Genomic DNA, 22,321 nt, shown 5'->3' with positions numbered 1-22,321 from the left:
ATCAGAAAAGTAGGCATGCTAATCAATGTGCTGCCATTGGCTATTGCAGACATAATCTATGGCTTTTCATGCTTTCCCTGTAATTTCTAAATTCCTATTAAAACAAATTGATGTGTTTTCTGTACCAAAACCTACCAAAGAGGCAATTGTTAGTGTTTACGTTTTGAAAGTACCAGTTTCTCCCAGAATATATCAGTCATTCTACATGTTACTTCTATTTTAGGGATATCACCATAAATAGTCTTAAAGTCTTTAAAGCAGAATTTTTTATAACAAAGAACTCATTTTCTTTATTTTCATGAACATTTTGCTGACCACAGAAATCAGAAAATATGTCTATTGGGAACAGTATAGAAGAGTTCTGTGTGCTGGCCACTCTGTGGCATAGGATTTAATAGTTTCCAGGAAAAAATTGTATGTAATGTAATACATACAAATATGTAATACTTGAAATATGTCAAAGAGCTCAATTTAGTGATATGTACCTCTGGGCTTGATTCCATCTCTTCCTGATAGCAAAATGAGGCTGCAAGTAATCGACAGGTTACTTTGATATATTTGATTATTTGATATAGCACAGCAAAGTCAGCGGAGCTACAACAACTTACAAAAGTTGTTCTCTTTTGGCTCTGTGAAAAAGAGTATTTTTTCTATACCAATTCAGTGTAAGGAGTTGCATTGTTGGTGTCCTCAAAAGAAAGAGACAACTGGCAATCCCAGCTTCCATGACAGGAGAGAGAAAACCAAGGAAGATTTACAACTCTGAAGTCACTATCTGATTCAGGTGTGTGGTATCCTTGAAATCCTCAGATGGCAGAGCTTATTTGGGCAGCCTTTTGTTTCTTAATACCTTTGCAAATTGCACAGCCAGTCCCCTGGACACCACAACTGTCATGCAGAAAAAGCTCACTTCAAGATAGAAATTACATTTCCCTTCCAAACACTTTCACCTGAAAGTATATACACAATTTTGTCCCACTAGAGTTCACTGGGAAAACTCTGAAAAACAGCTGAAATTGAAGTATCACTTACTTTTGTTGTGTTTTCAAAATTGTTTGCATTTTCAAATTTGTAAAGAATGTGTGCATCTGCCAAATACCACACTTGTTTCTAATGGGGCACAAGTAGTCATGGAAAATGAGTAAGGATCCTACTGCAAATTATGTACTTTAAAGAGCCCTCCTTAGAGTGCTCTGATGACAAGTATTCAAGGAGAAGGACTGAATTTCAAACAGCCATCCCTTCTGTAGTTATACACTCAGCTTTCTTTCTGGTACCCTAATTATTTATGAAAACTATTTTATGTAAGGCTAACAATTCTGGCTGCTCTTAGAGAGTGGGAACTAAGACTGCTTCAGGCTTTGTAGACTAACATCAGCACTTTTGCTGTTGGTGCAGATCCTGAAATCTTACTGGGATGTTATTAGTAGCATCAAGAAACAAAATGTAACTTAATTTTGAAATTAATTTCTGAAATTAAGTAAATCCTGGTTTAATACTTTTCTGTTAAGGCAATAGGAAAGGAATAGGAACATCCTGTTTCTGATGCTTACATGCAGTACAAATTTTTAGTCCACAAACACTACAAACGTTATCAACATTTCTAAAAGGTGTTTGCCTGAAAAGGCTTTGTGCATATCAGTGTCAGATTTCTGCACGTCAGACTTTCTGCTGGCATTACAACAAATCTTCTGACAATGTGGCCTTTGAAATGTTAGTAACTTGATTAAAAAAGACCTTTAAAAGTCAAAGCCTTCACCATGCCATGTCAATACCAACTGCTAGCATATTTAAAGATCAGTTTGGTGCAAGGTTTTTTTTTAATTGCACAGTTTAGGTACAAATCAATGTTCAATCTGCAGAGCATGTTAATTGAAAAACAACCAGGAGTAACAGTAATAAGTGTTCCAGCTGTTCTGCATTCCCTTGACTGTCACTGTCCACGACTGTTCCAACTATCCTGCATCACCTCCCTCGCCCTGCTGGTCACCCCTCTGTTGATGCTGCCCAGGTTGCAGTTGGCCTTCTGGGCTGCAAGCATGAAAAGCTGGCTCGTGTCGAGGTCTCTGTCCACCAAAACTCCACGTCTCTCATGGCAGGGCTACACTCAATGTGTCCTGCTCCCAGTCTGTGCTCATGTCTGGGATTGCCCTAACCCAAGTGCAGCATTTTGCATTTGAACTTGTTGAATTTGTAAGGTTCACATGGGCCTACTTTCCAAGCTTGTGCATATTTGTGCAAAAAAAAAAAAAAAACTACAGTGATAATAAAAATCTTCTTTCACAAAGAATTTATCAAACCTGTATTTAGCATGATTGTGAGCTGTTTTTATTTATTTATTTTTACTATTACTCTCCTTGGATAAATTGTGCTATAAATTAAGACTTCCAAATCATCTACTGTCAGTATGTATAGAACTCAGTATGTATAGAACAGCTTATAGGGCTGTGGTAATTTACCGTGGTTTTGCAAAATCAAATTCTCCCAGCAATTGTTATTGACTAAATTCTTGTTTGTAGACAAACCGACATTGGCTAGTTTATAAAACAGCTGAATAAATAACATCAGCCAATTTATTTTGGTGAATGTCTTCTGGACTTCGATAGTTTGTAAATCTAACATAATTCCATTATAAATAGATATCTATCAGAGAGTATAAAGTTCAGAGTATTACAAAGAACTACGGTCATGATTTCTTAATCCAAGTATATATTGTACATTCTTTGCTCTTTCTCAGGACAAAGTGTGTTGTCATCATTACCCACCTATGAATAATGGCAGAATACAATGTCACAGCCTACTGCTGAAATAAGTAGAAGCTGAACTATTTCTGGACAAGTCTTTTACACTGCTCTGCTCTTATAGCACGTAGCCTGTAAAACAGCATTTAGAAATACTCAAGGAACATAGAAAGTCAGTTATTAAGTGTATGCCTTCAAAAGAGAACAAGTCAAGAACAATAATGGATAGGGTAATAGGAATTTCTTCAGAGAAGTGTTTAATTTTTCATTAAGTAAGATGAAAGAATTTTGAATGCATTTTCAAATGCTGAATAAGCTCAGTGCTTCTCTTTTCTTCTTCTGTCTCCAAGTTTCTGAAAATTGATAGATTATAGATATATTTACTTTTAATTTTAACTGAGTTCCTTGCATTGTTTGTGCAGCTGAACGCATACTGATTAATGATATTCCTCAACTGAAATTGCTAAGGCTTTTTTTTTTTTTTTTCTATAGACTGGCTGAATACTAAGAAGAAGAAACTGCCTTTGCTTTTTAAATAATAATGCAGATGAGAACAGTACAGACTGTTCCAGATCTGCACATTGACAAAGGAACAATATGCTCACTGCTACTTTTGTGTTTTATTTATGAAACTGCAGGAACTGGTCTTCCAATTCTACCCATGAAGAAAGCCTGCAAGTAGAGACTTTTCCATCTACACAGTCACTTTAAGTCAATTTCCCAGGCTTTGATCTAATAACTTCCAAGCTCTTTCATCTCATCTTGCACAGAAAAGTGTTTCGTACAAAGACGGAATAGATGTCACAGAATGTTGGATGATCAAGAGAGATCCAAATCAACTTTTAAACTGTTAACATCTCTGCTGAATCCAAATCATCTGAAATCTTTTCAGGGAGAAGGAAGAAAATGAATCAGTGAAATGTCTTTAGTGAATACACAGGTTTGACACAGCCAAGTTTAAGCAAAAACTAAATTATTTCTTTTTTTGTTGTTTAAGAAAAATTAATGCAGATGAGACTCAAAAGGAAGAAGGTCAGTTTGGAGAACAGCAATATATTGAAAATGGTGGAGAATGAATTGCAGAAGAAAAGAGGAATAAACACAATCAAGAGAAAAATACTGAACAGTCAAAAAATCTCTCTTCAGAGAAACACATTACAACATAAAGCCTTGCACTGCGAATTGTGACTTTTTTTTTTTTTTTTTTTTTTTTACAGGATGCTACCTTTAACCAAAAATGTAGATCTCCCTCTCATTACTCAATAAACAGTGGTGACTAAGCTGACACTTCTTTGCTTAGAGATTTATTCAGGTGACTAGGGTGCACAGAAAACCATAGGCAAAAATTTCCTGTAAGACAGTGATCCTGAATTCTCCAGCAGGGATTTCAAAGAACATGCAGTATAGGGCAAGAGTGTTTTACAATTTTTTTTTGCTGGAGTGCTTGGAAATTTGCTTGCATTTTATGTAATGATCTGTCCAGTCTGGGGATCCTGCATATCCTCCCAGTGTAGATAGCATACTGTGACCTATTCCTTGTGAACTGAGCTCTCAGTAACAAACAACATACATTCTAGTTATTAGAGACATAAAAAACAAGCCCTTCATGTTCAGTATCAGAATATATAAATAATAGTTGCTATTTCTCTCTGACGTGTTTGACACTTGCACTTGCTGGTTCAACCACATTTTGTATTAACAATGCATTGCAATTCAATCCTCTTAGAAAAATGCTATGCAATAAATTGACAGTGTACAACTATAATCATTTGATACTATATTAAAAGCTTCACATAGCAGTACATTTGGAAATGGTTCTGATCTATATTGTCAACAACAAAATCTTCTTGTGTGTTATTAACTGGCTGAAAATGATGGTATCAAATAAGCAGCTTGAGAGCGTAACTTCAGATCTAATCACACACCAGTTAGTAGTGCAGGAGAAAGTTAAGTAACTGTTTAATCAGCTATGCACTATTGACACTACTACTATTGATACTACTCTCATACAAACTTCAAGCAGAAATTTTGATTCCATTTCGACCGGCTGCATGTATCTAACATAGTAATGAAATACGTTGACTCTTTATTCATTCAGTAAGCTAATTATTTCCCTTGGTAAGCTGCCAAAAAAAATCCTGCAACCTTTATTTATTTCTGAGAGCTTGAATAATACTTACACAAATTTGATCTTGCCCATTCAGTGCAACATCATATAAAGATCAGCAAAGTTTCAGACAGGGTAAGAGGGAAACTATATAATTAGGAAAATTATTAGGGACAACACACTCTTTCCCTTAAGGCCACAAAACACCTCAGCTCTACAGAAGTAAATTTCTAGCAAAACTGTCCAACTCCTACTGGCATTTTAGTTTTCACCAAATTTTTTGTAGTTTCACCAAATACATTTCATTTCTATTCACTCAAATACATAAGCATCATCTCAGAGGGTTCAAACACCAAATTACGATCATGTCAAACACTAATTATTTTGCAAGGTATTTTCACCTTCTTCTCATAATGGACAATCTTTTCAAACGTATCACTTTGTATTAGGCCTCAGGTACTCTGAACTTTCAAGACAGCTCAACTAACTGGTATATAGTGCTGCTCAGACTCCAGTAAATTCTGTTAAGGTGAAATAATTAAATATTTCACCTTACCATGTTGATAGATGAGGGATCTAACTTAATAATGTTATAATGCTTTGCCTCTCAAAAAAGATAGCAATAAGGAACATATAGGTATGTGCACATTACCTTACCTGTAGAAAGGGTTTCTTTCTCTTATACAATTTCTAATGCTTCACTTCTGAACTGAAATGTGATGTACTACTTGGATCCTTAGTTCAGCAGAATATTAACAGAAATAACAGACTGATACTTAATAAAAACTGATAATGGAAAGTATGAATTACTCACAATTTTTATTTCATTTTCATGGTGAAAAATATATTCGAACAATGCCTGTCAGAAGAATATTTAAAACAATGTCATATTTAAAGATAAAAATTAGTAAATATTATCTTACAGAACTTCAGAATCTTGATTACATTAGGCAGAGACTAATTCTTTGTGCAAGCAATCACATTTGCACATCAGAACTACTGACATTAACATTTCATTAAGACCCCGATAGACAAAAACTATACATTGTTATATTGTCATTACAGGAAAGCATTTTAATTCTTAATTTGCTGCAAGAGATTAGTGGAATTGTCTTTAATCATTGGTCTTTAAAGTCACCTTAAAAAAACAGAGAGCTATAATTTGAAAGTGAATGTAAATTTGAAAACCCAGTACCATTTTCATGACTTCCCAACTGTAAAATCAACAAGTTATCTAACAAAGAGTTTTTGCAATGTGTAGATAGGTGCTAATGTAGAGCTAAGTCTAATTAGAGTAAACATACATTTATTAGGCATGTAAGCTGAGCAAATTCTGTCTTAGGGAAAAGAAAACAAAACTTTCTAAACCCTACATAATTTTGGGATCTGTAATGGAGGAATTGCCTTTTTATTTATAAATGGTAAGTGCTAACAATATCACATTCCTGAAATTCCACACTATAATAATACCAATAACAAACCATAATTATACAAAAGGTTCAAGATTTCAAGTCTCTTATTATTCCTTTATAAAGCTAAGCAAGTAATACCACCTTCTAACTGTTCTAAACTGGAATACAGAAGGGTACATAACTGCTAATGGAGGTAGCATTTGAAGTGAATATAATGATGCTGAAAGATAGTACATATTTAAAGGGAGACTGGAAGCCTCTATCCCCAGAACTGGATAAGGGTGTTAGTAACAAAAAGCATTACTAACTTTTTGAGCAACCATATTCCAGGTTTAAATTGCTGCAAAAGAATGTTGGTTTTTTTTCCTAATTCATAGTATTCATTTTTAATAAAAACTAAACATCCCCAGATGAAAACTTTGGCCCATAAAGGAAGGAAGGAGGTAAGGAAGGGAGGAAGGGAGGAAGGAAGGAAAGAAGGAAAAGACAGCAATCCTGTAAAGCTTCCATGACTCCTCTGCCAGCATTTCTCAATCAAATTCTTAAAAGATTTACCTTAAGAAAAATAGAAAATTACTAATTAATTGTCATTCTTGGTGAGGAAGTAAACCACAACCTACTTTTCTTCTACTGTTTTTCAGAAAAGAATGTCCAGAGAGTATTAAAAGAAAGTAAGGAATGATTAATAAAAATGTGTTTATAGGAAGATTAGAACTAGACATTTATTTATTGGGTGTTTAGAAGTGAAAATAACAAAATAACAGAAAATAAAGAAGTGGCAGTACAACTTCTCCTCTAGTACAATAACAAGGAAACATTCAGTAAAAGTGAGTAAATCTATAAGTGATAAAAAAGATATCTTCTTGGATGGCTGGCATGAGGAATTTACTGTGGCTATCTATAGGCCCTGACCTTTAAAAATTACTGAACATTCACTTGGATAAAAATATCTAGAATTATCTTAATAACTCTATTAAAAATCCACAAGCTGAAGAAGATAAAATTTCCTGTTTCATAGCATAAACCAGTTGCCAACTGAGATTTAATAGAGGCTATCTCTGGGGACAGATGATATCTCTTATGTCTGCTATGGTGCTTCCTGCAGTAGTCCTTAACACGGCTGATGCTTCAGTCACAGACTAGCGACTTAGCAAACTTATTTTGTCCATTCCTTCATACTTCAAGGAAGACATGGTCAAACAATGAAAAAATAGATAATCTAATGTAAAAGAAGACGTGATAAACATATTTTTCAAACATAAGGAAGAAATAGGTAGGAAGATTATGTACCAACATGAATACAAAGGCTAATTATGTGAGTTTAATAGTTGCAAGATTTATCATCTTGTGTCTAAGACAGGTGACAGCTCAAAGAGTTTTAAAACTTTAATCAGTGATTCTCAACCCAAAGTACAGTCTGCATTTTCAACTCCTGCTTTGGCTTTAGCCTTAATACTATCTTGTTTTACAAAAAAGAAGAAAGAAAAAAAAAGTTATAAATCCATGCAGCGCTAAATTTAAACTTAGAACTTATATTCTGTATGAAACATTAATGTCATATTGTATTAGCTTCATAATACTGACAAGTACACTTTCTGCCTATGGATGTTTTCCATGAGGACTGTTGATTTATAATTTTTGGCTTAAGTCTCTTTTATATGAAATTGAAGGACAGAGCTACTCTGTCTTCCCTGAAAACTCTAATTTAAAAAAAAAAAAAAAAAAGTTAAAAATATCTATGTCTTTGCATTTCTGAGAGCTGTTGCTGAGAATAAATATTTCACCTGAAAGCAACCCTACCTATTTAAAAACTATACAGAGTTATCAAAAGAAAAATTGAAAGCTAGCTGTCTTGAAGGAGAAGAGCTAAGCCTGGTTTCATACGAATGTGTCTTGTTCCTTAATCCTCCTAGGGTTTCTTACATTCTCTCTATTTTATAAGCTCTAATTGGTTTAGCATAGTTGTGTGCTGACTTACTGGTGATAAGAACATAACTGGACAAAAGGCGTGCAGCTTTTTTCTAGAACTGACTTGTAACTGCCCTCAGTGGAGATGGTAGTCCTTCATTATCTAGCCAGGCTTGAACTTACTGTATTTGATTATCTATTCTTTTGTCTAGTTTGGTTAAGAGGCCAAGGGACAGAAATGTAAGAAGTGAGTAAGGAATGAAGTGCAATCACACAAAACTTATTTTCTTTGAAAACCACATTGAAAAGCAATGCATAAGTCCCAATCAGGTTTTAAAAAGCATCTTGAAAAAAAAAAAAAAAAAAACACAAAGGAATTTGCTAATCATTTGTGGAAAGTTATTAACTAAAGTTTTAGACTGGGGAGATAACTTTCACCAGCAGAAGATTAGGTACTAGCAGTCTTCTAAAAGCATTCATTGCTACATTTCTCAAAACAGACTAAATACACAGGGGTTCTATCACTTCTGTGTTGCCAATTAAACAAAACTCCTGAGAAATCTATCCAATAGTGGTTTGATACCTCATGAAAAATGAGTTTTTGGTCATAATCCAACATTAATTTTCTGTGACCAACATATGCACAGAAAACATATTCATCTATACATAACTGGTTATATTGGTGAAGACTCAACTGAAAGGCCACACAGGGAAATCATTACACAATTTTTAGGTCCCTTCCACTCAGAGCTGAAACCACAAGTTGGGCAGATGGCCTCAGTTTCAATGGCTGTCAATCACAAGATCTTAATTGAAAATGAAATGAATTCCGAACAAAAAAGATGAAAAAAATTTGTATAAAAAAGATTGACATAAATTCATGACATAAAATCAAAGAGAAAAATCCAAACCAGTTGAAATTTTTTAGGTCAGGATTGCCATCTGTTTGTATTTCTGGCCAACCAGAAAGGTTCTGCTGTTCCCCTCCCCCCCTTTTTTTTTTAGTTGCCCTTCATCACTCCTATACAGAGAGTTCAAGGCAATTTACTATTAGAGTATTTTAGTATATACGTAGGTTTTTGCTACCTTATAGTTTCAAAATGACTGCATCACACATATTTTCAATTCCAAGTCTGATAACCCCTGTTAGTGGACGAAAGATATGTAACACACTATTTATATGAAATTTATATCTTGAACACAGTTCATCATTGTTTCCATCCCCAATCTCATGTATCATTAGAATGATGCTAGAAAATTAGAAACAGATATCACAATTGTAACCAAAATAATTACATACCTTTGCCAGTTTCGGTTTTTCAGCATAGTTTCCTAAATTCAGTCGAGACAGATTTATGAAAGGGCCATCTGGATTTGTTATCATTGAAGCCTGAAGGGGAGAAACAAGTTTTTAAGTGGGAAGATCCCCTACACTTTTAGTGAAAATTTTCAAAATAGTAGCAGTATGCCAAAAAAAAAAATAAAAGAAAAAAGAAACAACACAACAATACAGTTTTAGATGCATTCCTCTGCTTCACAATAAGGATTCATCTTAATTTCATCTTTTCTGAAAGTGAGGAATCTATCCTACTCCCATACAATCCCTGAAAGAGGTTGCATGAACTACCTCCTGGAACTACCTTTTTCTTCCCTCTCTCCACTTCTTTCATAATGTGCCTAAGCATGCAGCTTACGCTGTTAGATGGACTGAAGGCAGGTGGGATACATAAAAGATCTTCAAGAAATATTTAGGGAGATCCGTTTGTACCCGTGATATTAAGAACTTGCCAGTAACATGCTACTAATCTGTATTACATGTTCATGCCTGTTGTAGTGTGTTAATTTTGAGAATAGATCAGAATAAAACTAGTACATCTTATTTTCTTTATCTTCTGAAGTAATAGAGACTGAAAGATTAGTAATTGCTTTGTAGCAAACTGAAAATCTTACAGACTCCGGCATACTTATGGTGAAATCATGTCATAGTCTTTTCATGGTCTTCAGTGAATAAAAATCAGTCTCAAAAAACTTGTGAATTTGTAAAACTTGTATGAATTTTTGTGAAATTCTGTACATATGTACATTGTATCCATGAATAGACTAGCAAACTAATGAGGTAGTATTTTCAAACTTGACTTTGGAAACAATTTAAACAAAATATTAAAAATACTGACCTCCCTCAAACTTGAGTTTAGATGCAGCTTTTAAATTAAGTACAATGTCATTGTGCTATGATCAAGATGCTTTCTAAGAACAGAGTCAAGCAACTTACCGTTCCTATCCTGACGGATCTCCCAGAAGCACTAGTAACTGGACGAGCTGTGAGAGCTGTTCGAGGTGTTTTTATAGCCTGTTCCATAGTACTCGGCCGTCCACTTTGTGTGCTGGGTCTCACAAATCCTGTAATAGGTCTTCCTGATTGAGTTACTGGCCTGAAGATGGTAAGCATATTAACCTCACATCAAATGATATTTACTCATAGACAGTTTAAACATAACTTATATTGGAAGTTTCATTTTTATGATGTAAATTTAGGATTTGCTTATGTGCAACAAGTCACATTTTTAAAAAATAAATTATCACGTACCTAACAGCTGGGCTGGGGCCTGCATCTTGGCTAGTTCCAGGGACTTTCAAAGATGTTCCTGGTCCTATAAAATAAGAGCATTGTTCACTTCATCTTGAGATACTACACCCTTGTCCAAGGGGCTTTAAAAATGCCTGTGTCTTACAATAAACTGGAAATTTCTTGGTTCAAACTGGAGAGAGATAGCACTAGAGAAAGAAGACAAGAAGAAAGAAAACTGCATTGTACTACTGGTAAATTGTCAGATCACTGCAAGAAAGATGTCATCATTAACATGGAAAAAAGTAATCTTCTGTAGATTATTCCTCTAGTTCTGTTTCTCTCTTCACCCTTTCTCTGTAGATGGTAAGGATGTGCTGCTTCTCCTTCCTTTTCCCCCTCATATATCCTACAGATTTCAAGTATGTCTAGTACCTGTACACTAGTACCTGTACAACATCCATTTCACTGGATTTTAAATTATCATTTGAGTCCTTCTCTTCACTGAAGGCAAGCAATATTGCCTTTGCGCACATTCTACAACAGACTGTCTTCTCAAGAACATCTTAGGATAGTGTTTAAGTAAGAAAGGCTATTGGAATAATGAGATCAAACTAATTTAAAATGGTATATTTTCTACCTGGGATTCAAATACTATCCAGGTTTGATCAAGTAAACCACAATCTTTAGCCACAGGACAGCTATCTCCTGTCACTAGATCATGTAGGACCCCCATCCACAATTTAGAGCATAGTAAATTTCAAACTCATTTATATCCAAAGGTAATCAATGTAAATACCGAATTGGTTTGGACCCAAGCAAACAAACAGAGGGTTCCCCTTTTCACAACTTTCTGCTTTGATAGTGGATCATTAAGAATTACTAGTTCCTGAATATATCACTTTTACTGACATTTAATTATAATAATTTTTCCTAGCCTTCTATGAGAACGTCTAAGATAAGGTTTTAAAAATTTGTTTAAAAGTAAAATATGACATCTACATCAGCCTGGCTGTCCACCGCTTGCTACCACGTACAGAAGGAAATGAGATTTAAGTTGAAAAAGGTAGCTCTTGACAAATCTCTGTTGCTCACATACTTATTTTCTAGGTACCTATGAACAGCTCTTATCGCAAAGACTTCCAAGAACTGGAGTTATATATTGATAGCTAGGCAGTTTCCTGCCTCCTTATTTTCCCCACAGTATAACCCCCCATGTTTGCCCTTTCTTCAGCCTTCTCTCATACTTCCACCCTCAAGATGTAATTATCTCTGAGGCGCTACCATTCCACTGTTTAAGTAAGAATACGAATACAAAAAAGATATTAACCATGATCTCCTTGGTAAATCCTAGTCAATATGTACATGATGCTGAAATAAGGACCAGAACTCAGGATTCTCTCTCTTCTGGCTAGCCACACTTAGGTTCTCTGTTGATTATGTGCTCTTTGAAGTACTATGAACCTTGAATTTTTCACTCCACAGCAGAAAGGGTGGAGAGTCCACCAAGCAGAGTTTCTAAGGTGGTATCTAGGGCATCTTTCTTTCTTCTGAGAAATGGACGAAGGGCTTTCAACTTTTCAGGCTAGCAAACAATGAACCAGTCTTTTACTTTCTCAGCATCTTTTTAAAAATATCACAATAAGATAAAAAAGACAGGGCGTTTTAATCCCTTTCCAGACATTTTTGTTTTGTGCTTTCATGTACTTGGAGAATGCTTACAGGATTTATTTCCCTTGATCTCACCCTAAGCAACTCAGTTCTGAGCCCTACTTTGACAATTGCAACTGAACTAGCTATGAATAGGCATCAAGAGAAAACAGCAATTCATGTGCTCATTAGAAGCTGCTGCAGAATTTAAGAGCTTAATTTCAGCAGTCAGTGATGGCTGCAGATGACTCCTTTAACTCCCTAGTTAATAAAATAGCTGTGATTATCCATAATGCCAATTAGTATGAGTTTCTGAAAAATATGTTGTCAAGGTAACATATTTTAACAAGACTACAACCTTAGCTGATAAAATTGATGGTGTTGAGTTCAAAAGTAACAGACTAGGAACTTTCTGTAAAATGATGCTACAGGGTATTTTCATTAATAAACAAGAATGCTGGAAAACTAACACATCAAAACAACAAGAATTTTCAAAATGGGTAAAATACAAATTTCAGTATATATGCATGAAGAGGAGCCACAGAAAAGTAGTTGTTTCTAGTGGACTCTATATGATTAATTATTTAATGATGCGAGAGAGAGATAAATTGTTATTAAGGTAGTTCTGTCGGGAAACTAAGATAGGGACAGATGAAAAATTCCAGTGCATGTGTAACTGATGTAAAAGAATTTGAACTGCTGAGTAAGCAAACTACAGATAATAGGAGTTGTACTACAGTTGGTGTAACTACACATCTAAAAATCTTAAAATGTTGTAAGCTATAACAAGAGCGGGGGAGGATATCCTGATAAGTTTGCCTCAGTAAAAGACCCCAAGTCAAGACCAACTACAGCTAACACTTTTTAACAGCAACAGAAAAAGCCGACATCCAGCAAGCATCTGTTCTTATTGTCACATGCAGAAGTGGAAGTGATACCTGTGCTTAACTTTTATATAAAAAGTTTAACAGAAAAGTACTTCATTGTTATGCAGAAAGTAAAATTAAGCTGTAGAAGAAAACCATGTTTTGTACATGGTTTTCTATATGGTGCCAGTGGACTGTTGGTTTGGTGACTGCAACAGAAAAAGGACGTGGATAAATTGGAAAGAGACAAGATGAGAATTTCAAGACTCAATTCAACAATTAAAATATAAACCTCAAAATGAAACGTTAATTTGGTTCATCAAAGAAAAGATCACTGAATGACTTAAGCACAGTTTTAGCTATTTACTCTATATACCTTTGAATATAAAGACTATACATATATATAAAAGGTATATTAAAAGATATAAAAATATACCTTTGAAAATAAAGACTTCATATCAGGCATAAAAAGTACACAAAGAAGCAACAGCTGAAGCCACAGTTGATAATTCCCACTAGGGATATGGCATACATTGATACAAGCAAATTTAGTAATTTAACAAAGACTGCAGTCTTTCTCTCTGAAAGTTTTTATACTTTCCAATAAACTACACGCTATCTCAGGCACGTGTGGTAGATTTAAAGCATGAACAACATTATTTATCTTATTTATCTCAGTGATTCTGGAGTGCAGGTTATACTACCATAAAAATTTTCCTTGTCTTTGAAATTTGTGACATTCTATCCAAAAAGTCACCTCTTTTTCAGTTTAGTATGAAAGTATTTTTCCTGAATGCTCCATTTCTCAATAATATTCCTCAAATGATTTTTCTTGGCAGATGGTCTTTACCACAGGGTGCAAAAAGTTTAAGTAAGATTACTATGCTGTTTTGAGACAAATACATATAATTAAATTATCAAAATGTATAAACACAACTTGAGTACTGCTTGACTGTTTATATGTGACCAAGCATGTAATGACAATTTTAAAAAATGCAATCAGATGGATAAAAATATACAGTTGCCTACTTCTATCCAGATAAGAAAAGCTTTTAATGATTCAAAAATTAATTCTAATCTATGTCCAATTCTTCCCTTAAATTCTCTTACATGGTGGGTGGTTGAGAGTCGTATCTAATAAGATGCATAAAAATTCCCATATGGACCATAATAGAGAAACACAGCAAATAGAAATAATGTCAAAAAGTACAGAAGTAATGGACGACTATAATGACTGCCCGCTTAGATAGGATCTCATGAAACTGAAAAGAGCTTCATGCAGGAAACAATGACAGTGCTGAAGAAGTGCCCTGGAAAGCAAGAGAGGAAAAAGAAGAGAAAAGCAGAAGAAAGCAAAAGCAGTTTAGAAAATGTTTGTAGGAAATGCAACGAATCAGTGATGTCAGATTTGGCCTGACTGTTGTCTACAGTACAGGCATAGGGATGGGATACTTAGTACACCAAGGGCGTATTTTTCTTTTGTTTCCCACTAGAGAAGAAGCCAGAAATCAATGCACTGATGGAAAAGAGACAGCTAGTACAGAAATGTAGAGGAAAAGCTGACAAAACACTTTTCATCCAAATCCCTGGAAGACAGGCCTAAGCAGTATATCAAGATCATGTGGTCAATGCAATCAGAAAACAATTGAAAGCTCTTCTTGTAACAATAGCTAAAAGCCGTAACAGACCACTCCAGTGTGTACTATTTTATGATAGATGACAATCCTGACCAAAACAGCTCCTGTTGCATCAGTGTACTTAAGAGAAAGTCGTTCTTACTTGCGACTTGAGCAATGGCATTTTCATCTAGCATCATCTCTGCAATTCCTTCTTGATCCATATCGATTTCATCCACATACACCATTTCTGTCAAAGCTCGTGTTTTCAGGCTCCAGGCAGCCTGAATAAGGATAAAGTACAAAAAGACAAGTATCTTCAGGACACCAATTAAATCATCTAAACAGCATTTTTTAAAAAAAAATATTTTACTGTTCCTTTCACAGTTTTAATAAGCTTGAATAAGCTATTGATTGGAACAACCGGGTGTATCTGAACATACGCTATAGGTGGACCTAATGCTGCTCTTAAAATCCATTGCCTGACATGCAGGTCACAAGTGCAGCTTCAAGCATGGCGCCAGCATGTTTGGGAAAGCACACAGGGAGCCCATGTGTTCAAGCAGGCTCATTCATTGCTTGTCCTGTCAATCAAGGCAACGTGCTGGCAGTTCCCTCCTGGTCCAGCCATACAGTTGCCTGACAGAGGTGGAGAGGGGACCAGAACTTAGACCACTCTTTTGGAGTGGAACAGGTAAAGTCCCTGAGTTTGGAGGACAGAATTTCACGCCTGATCAAAGTTAGGACTAATTTATGTCACAGGCAACTGAGATCTTCTGCTCCTGAAGAAATACTCAGCTACAAGTGCCATTCAAAACCCATTGCTGATGGACACCTTGTTTAAATTGGGATGGGAGAGCAAGCTAAGTAAAGCCACTATAATGCAAAGCAATTCCCTTCACAGGCATCTGTAAAGAAAGAAGGAAGATCTCATAACCAGAGGTTCAAGATACATTACTATAGCATTAAGTATCCAGAAGTGATAGTCTTTAAAAAGATCATCTCAAATTCAGAGCATAAACTGTAAAAGCGTGTAAATGTATAAGCATCTCAGTCTGTGAGATTATTGAAGTACTTAATAGACACCTGAAATGATAAACTGCTATGTTAAATGTCCTGTGGAGCGATGTGAGTAGTGTGGAAAGGCAAACATAACCTTAGACTACCTGACCATGTAGACTATAGAGATAGCAAATCAATGGGGAGAAAACAAACACCAGTCGGTACTGAAATACAGAATCACAGAATCACAGAATTGTCTAGGTTGGAAGAGACTTCAAGATCATCGAGTCCAACCTCTGACCTAACACTAACAAGTCCTCCACTAAACCATAACACTAAGTTCAACATCTAAATGTCGTTTAAAGACCTCCAGGGATGGTGACTCCACCACTTCCCTGGGCAGCCCATTCCAATGCCTCACAACCCTCTCAGTAAAGAAGTTCTTCCTAAGATCCAACCTAAAACGTCCCTGGCACAACTTTAGCCCGTTCCCCCTCATCCTGTCACCAGGCACATGGGAGAATAGACCAACCCCCACCTCGCTACAGCCTCCTTTAAGGTACTTATAAAGAGTGATAAGGTCGCCCCTGAGCCTCCTTTTCTTCAGGCCGAACAAGCCCAGCTCCCTCAGCCGCTCCTCATAGGACTTGTTCTCCAGGCCCCTCACCAGCTTCGTTGCCCTTCTCTGGACTGCTTCGAGCACCTCCACGTCCTTCTTGTAGCGAGGAGTCCAAAACTGAACACAGTACTCAAGGTGAGGCCTCACCAGAGCCAAGTACATGGGGACCATCACTTCCCTAGACCTGCTGGACACACTGTTTCTGATACAAGCCAGGATGCCGTTGGCCTTCTTGGCCACCTGAGCACACTGCTGGCTCATATTCAGCCGACTATCCACCAATACTCCCAGGTCCTTCTCTGCCTGGCAGCTCTCCAACCACTCATCTCCCAGCCTGTAGCTCTGCTTGGGGTTATTGTACCCCAGGTGCAGGACCTGGCACTTGGCCTTGTTGAACTTCATACAGTTGGCCTCAGCCCATCGGTCCAGCCTATCCAGATCCTCCTGCAGAGCCTTCCTACCCTCGAGCAGATCGACACATGCACCCAACTTGATGTCACCTGCGAACTTACTGAGGGTGCACTCGATCCCCTCATCCAGACCATCGATACAGATATTAAAGAGGACTGGCCCCAGTACCGAGCCTTGGGGAACGCCACTAGCGACCGGCCTCCAGCTGGATTTGACTCCATTCACCACGACTCTTTGGGCCCGGCTATCCAGCCAGTTTTTAATCCAACGAAGCGTGCGCCAGTCCAAGCCACAAGCAGGCAGTTTCTTGAGGAGAATGCTGTGGGAAACGGTGTCAAAAGCCTTGCTGAAGTCAAGGTAGACCACATCCACAGCCTTTCCCTCATCCACCAAGTGCGTCACTTTGTCATAGGAGATCAGGTTTGTCAAGCAGAACCTGCCTTTTATAAACCCATGCTGACTGGGCCTGATCACCTGGTTGCCCTGTAAGTGCCGTGTGATGACACTCAGGATAATCTGCTCCATGAGTTACCCTGGCACTGAGGTCAAACTGACAGGCCTATAGTTTCCCGGGTCTGCCCTCCGGCCCTTCTTGTAGATGGGCGTCATGTTTGCTAGCCACCAGTCGACTGGGACCTCCCCCAGTAGCCAGGACTGTTGATAAATGATGGAGAGCGGCTTGGCCAGCTCCTCTGCTAGTTCTCTCAGTATCCTTGGGTGGATCCCATCTGGCCCCATTGACTTGCATACATCCAAGTGCCGTAGCAGGTCGCCAACCATTTCCTCATGGATAGTGAGGGCCACATTCTGCTCCCCATCCCCTTCCACCAATTCAGGGTACTGGGTATCCTTATAGTCCTCCCAAGTGGCCCACCCTCTTTTCCAAAGATTGTAAATCCTCTTTTTTCTCCTAAGCTCAAGCCACAACTCTCTGTTCAGCCAGGCCAGTCTTCTTCCACTGCGGCTCGTCTTTGGGCACGTGGGGACAGATCGCTCCTGCGCCATTAAAATTTCCTTCTTGAAGAGTGCCCAGCCTTCCTGGACTCCTCTGCCCATCAGAACCGCCTCCCAAGGGACTCTACCAACCAGTGTCCTGAGCAGCTCAAAGTCAGCCCTCTGGAAGTCCAATACAACGGTTTTACTGGTCCCCTTCCTGGCTTCTCCAAGAATGGAGAACTCTACCATTTCATGGTCACTCTGCCCAAAACAGTTTCCAACCACCACATCTCCCACCAGTCCTTCTCTGTTTGTGAAAGAAGGTCTAGCGGGGCACCTCCCCTGGTAGGCTCACTAACCAGCTGTGTCATGAAGCTATCTTCCACACTCTCCAGAAACCTCCTAGACTGCTTTCTCTGGGATGTGTTGTACTTCCAGGATATATCTGAGAAGTTGAAGTGCCCCACAAGAACAAGCGCTGATGATCTCGCAACTTTTGTCAGCTGCCTGTAGAACTCCTCATCAGTCTCCTCATCCTGGTTCGGTGGTCTATAACAAACCCCCACCAGGATGCTTCCCTTGTTGGCCTTCCTGCTGATCCTAACCCATAGGGACTCAACCTTATCATTCCCAGCCTCAAGTTCCAAGACATCGAAACTCTCTCTGATATAGAGAGCCACACCACCACCCCTTCCATGCTGCCTGTCCCTTCTGAAGAGCCTACAGCCAGACATTGCAGCACTCCAGTCATGAGAGTGGACCTACCACGTTTCCGTGATGGCAACCAAGTCGTAGCCTGCCTGCCGCACAGTGGCTTCCAGCTCCTCCTGTTTGTTACCCATGCTGCGTGCATTAGTGTAGATGCAATTCAGCTGGGCCATTGCCTTCTCTCCCAGCCTTGCCATTGTTATCCCTGGCACAGCTCTAACAAGCCTTGTTTCAGCCCCGTCCCCCTTCTCACCTAGTTTAAAGCCCTCTCAATGAGCCCCGCCAGCTCCTGGCCCAGGATCCGCTTTCCCCTTAGAGATAGGGACCCATCTGTGGCCATCAGGCCAGGTGCTGAGTAAAGCACCCCATGGTCAAAAAAACACAAAATTTCTGTGTTGGCAGCAGCCTCTGAGCCACATGTTTATCAGGTGGGCTTTCCGTGTCCTCTCTGTACCCCTCCCTGCCACCGTAGGGATGGACAAAAACACCACCTGTACTCCCGCTCCATCCACTAACCGTCCCAGTCCCCTATAGTAATTGTTTGATGGTCTTCAGGCTTCTCTCTTCAATGTCATCACTGCCAGCCTGGACTATTAAAAGAGGGTAATAGTCAGAGGGGCGAACCAGGTTGGGAAGCTTTCTGGCAATGTCCCTGACCCTGGCCCCAGGGAGGTAACAGACTTCCCTACAGGAAGGGAGTCGTCCACAACAATCACCCTTCTTTCTGTCCTGGGGGAGGCAGTCCTGAGGCGTGGAGTCGACTTCCTTGCCCTAGGCATCCTCCTGGGTAGACTTTCTACCTCTTCCTCAGCTACCTGTCTCTCAAGCTCCAGGGCCTCAAACCTGTTGCGTAGGGGCACCTGGGAAGGTGGGGCTGGTGGGGGGGAGGCATCGCCTGGAGACTTCCTGGAGAGAGCGCTGTGCCTGGTGTACACCATTGCAGCTGAGCTAGCGGTAGACCGCCATTAAAGGACATGTTCGTATGGGTGGGGGGTAGCGCTCTGCCCTTCCTGCGCTAACTGCCACGCCAACTGCCACACCACGCCCTAACTGCCACGCCCCGCCCTTCTGCCATGCCATGCCCTAACTGCCACGCCACGCCCTTCTGACATGCCACGCCCTGTTTGCCCATCCTGTTCGCCGCCCTCCTGGTCACCGCGCTCCTGGTCACTCACACTCTCTAGGGGCAGCTAATCTAAGCATCACTAATATTTGCTAAGGAAACATTTCAGAATAGAAACAGAATTATGCTACTCTTAATGGAACTGAAGGCCCAACACATGGCAACATCTGTTCTTTAAATAAAAGAGAGAAGATTTCATAATTTAAGTCGTTATGTAATGAGACATTTCTTGTTCATCAGTTCTCAGACCATGCCTTCCTCTAACCTTACCTGATATAATATTTCTATGCAACTGGATAACTGCCTAACAAAAAGAAAGTATACCTAAATATGTTGAGATATTTAACATTAATTTTCTTCCAAGCAGAAATACAGGAGGCATTTAGGCAGCCAGTTCTGCCACAATTAGAAACCTTTGTTCAAGAAGAGAAAGTAGCAAAGCAGGGTGATTTGAATCTAGGCCAGACAGACGAAATCTAGATTTGTTTATTATCTTTTAATTTCTTCCTCTGTAGTAGGGTGACAACCATTAATTAGCATTGATATTTACAGTTAGATGTTCAATATCCTTAACCATCTTTCATTATTCTAGACAAGTAGTTAGTTTGTTGATTTTTTTAACAACTTGAAGGAAGTCTGCTTTTTTCAAAGACATGTATGTCTGAAGTCAACATAACCGAGTCTATATTGAGAACATGTTGCAATTAGAGCTCTCAGTATACTCAAACACAGGCTAATAATTTCCTAACGGTTATAAGAAAAGCTGCCCATAGTAACGATCTTTTTCTGGCAATTGAAAGTAACAACTTCTCTAAGCTAATTGCTAAAACAGAACAGTTCTTAACATAGACATATTGCTCTGATTTTTTCCAATAACAAATATCAGAGAATGTGTTTTTAAAGCCATACATTTCTTTATGATTATCAGATGTATCTGCCATGAACAATAGGTTCTTTGGGCTGCTCTTCCAGTCTTAAGCTCCTAGTCTGGGGCTTCACAGCCAACAATAATCTTGAATATCATGTATTATTCGTTAATTAGACATCAGTCTGTAGATGATAGTATTGCCCGTAGCAATGCTTGTTATACAATTTCTGATTAGAACAGCAAGAAAAAGAATGTCAAATTCGTTACTTCAGCTACAGAAAGATGACCTTTACCTTAGGAGACAAGAAAATTTTTTACTACTTCAAAATTCTTAACTACTACTAACAAGACCCATTTAAAACAAAAGTAACATTTAGTTAGCTTTAGTAGTTTACTGCAGTACAATGCACAGTTTTTGCTCTGTGAAAACCTGTAACATTTTAATCTGAAACTAATGCAGAAGCTGAAAAACGTCAATTAAGATGAGTAAGAACAGCACTAAACTGGAAGAGCCACATTGCCAACAGCAAGAGGAAAGCTGACTTATGATCACAAAAAGCCAAGAAAATAAATTCATGCATTTCTGAGTAACCACATATGGATATTGAGACCTCTACTTTGCACAAGTTTGTCTACTTGAACTGTTGTCTCAGATTCCATTTGTATCATCTGCTCCCCCTGTGCAGGGTTGTATTGGGTTTACATGGCAAGATTTTGGTAGCGGGGAGCTGCAGGTGTGGCCTCTGTGAGAAAAGTCCACAAGCTGCCATGTGTTAGATAAGGTCCAGTTCCAGCCATCTCCAAAGGGACATGCCACAAATTTTATTCCGTACAACACAGAGCCTTAAAAACAGACTGCAATAACTACCTTGAAACATGATCTTTAAAATCAAGAAGATATCCATCAGTATTTCCTGAAATCATTTTGTATGCAAACAACTTACACGACTTCACTGGAACTAATAGGAGACTTGTAGAATATGTTTCTAACTGTGGGCTAGGGCTAAAAGAAGCCAAGACTTGCACATTACTCTCCTTCCCATTGCTGTAATCTAGTAGTAACATGGACAGAACGAACAATGCATTACTCTCAGTCTTCCATTAGCACAGCAAGGGATCATCACGCAGCTTCAAGATTCCACACTCTACACAAGGTAGGCAGGGAGAAAGAGCTGCAGGAGCAGGAAGGGCATGGGTAATAGCCCACCATTACACTGGATTAGATGAAACATGAAAAAGCCCTGAGAACATAAAGGTTGTTCGATCTGTGAAATACACACTGTTTTTTTCCTAATCTCACTAGCTGATGGAGGTCATTTTGTTCAAGATAGATTCACTGTAGCTTTCACAAGGCACTGAGCTACTGAACTGCTGAATAAACCTGAAAAATATGTGAGAGAAATATATGTTTATTTTGTATAAAAACTGCCTATTTAAAATAACTGTTATCAAAATAGTGCCTCACCAGTGATGAAAAACAAGTTTATGCCATTAAGGATTTAACAATGAAACAAGTATTATTCAGCATATTAGAAATACTTCCCAATTATTGCATCAATGATTATATTTAGGGAAAGAATTTTACCTCAAACACGGAGTATCCAGTATCAGGCTCCTGAAAAGAAAAGAAGAGAAATTGAAGAATGGAGAAGCAACAAAAAGTAAAGAAGAACACCCAAAGAATTATGAAATTAAATCAAAATACTTTGTGACCTCCTTATCTTGCAGAAACATTTTCTGACACATATATCCAAATTTCCATTTTATTGCATTTTCTCAATTTACAGA

General features: G+C 38.3%; 1 protein-coding gene across 3 annotated transcripts in view; it reads right to left on the bottom strand.

Moving 5' to 3' along the window:
* Positions 1-22,321, bottom strand: part of TTC8 (tetratricopeptide repeat domain 8) — a 45,307-nt gene that overhangs the window by 15,962 nt on the left and 7,024 nt on the right. The window contains exons 2-7 of one of the 3 annotated variants that reach the window (XM_084519942.1): positions 22,119-22,148; positions 15,030-15,150; positions 10,756-10,819; positions 10,441-10,600; positions 9,469-9,558; positions 5,663-5,707 (exon numbers count right to left, since the gene is read on the bottom strand). In XM_084519942.1, coding sequence (XP_084376068.1) covers positions 5,663-5,707; positions 9,469-9,558; positions 10,441-10,600; positions 10,756-10,819; positions 15,030-15,150; positions 22,119-22,148 — 510 coding nt within the window. Of the gene's footprint in view, positions 1-5,662; positions 5,708-9,468; positions 9,559-10,440; positions 10,601-10,755; positions 10,820-15,029; positions 15,184-22,118; positions 22,149-22,321 lie in introns of all 3 variants that reach the window. The other 2 variants (XM_084519944.1, XM_084519943.1) reach the window with 2 other exon arrangements.

This window comes from Aythya ferina, assembly GCF_964211825.1.
Source record: "Aythya ferina genome assembly, chromosome: 5".
NCBI lineage: Eukaryota > Metazoa > Chordata > Aves > Anseriformes > Anatidae > Aythya > Aythya ferina.
The sequence above is the reverse complement of the archived record's forward strand: the minus strand, read 5'-3'. Positions and strand labels throughout refer to the sequence as shown.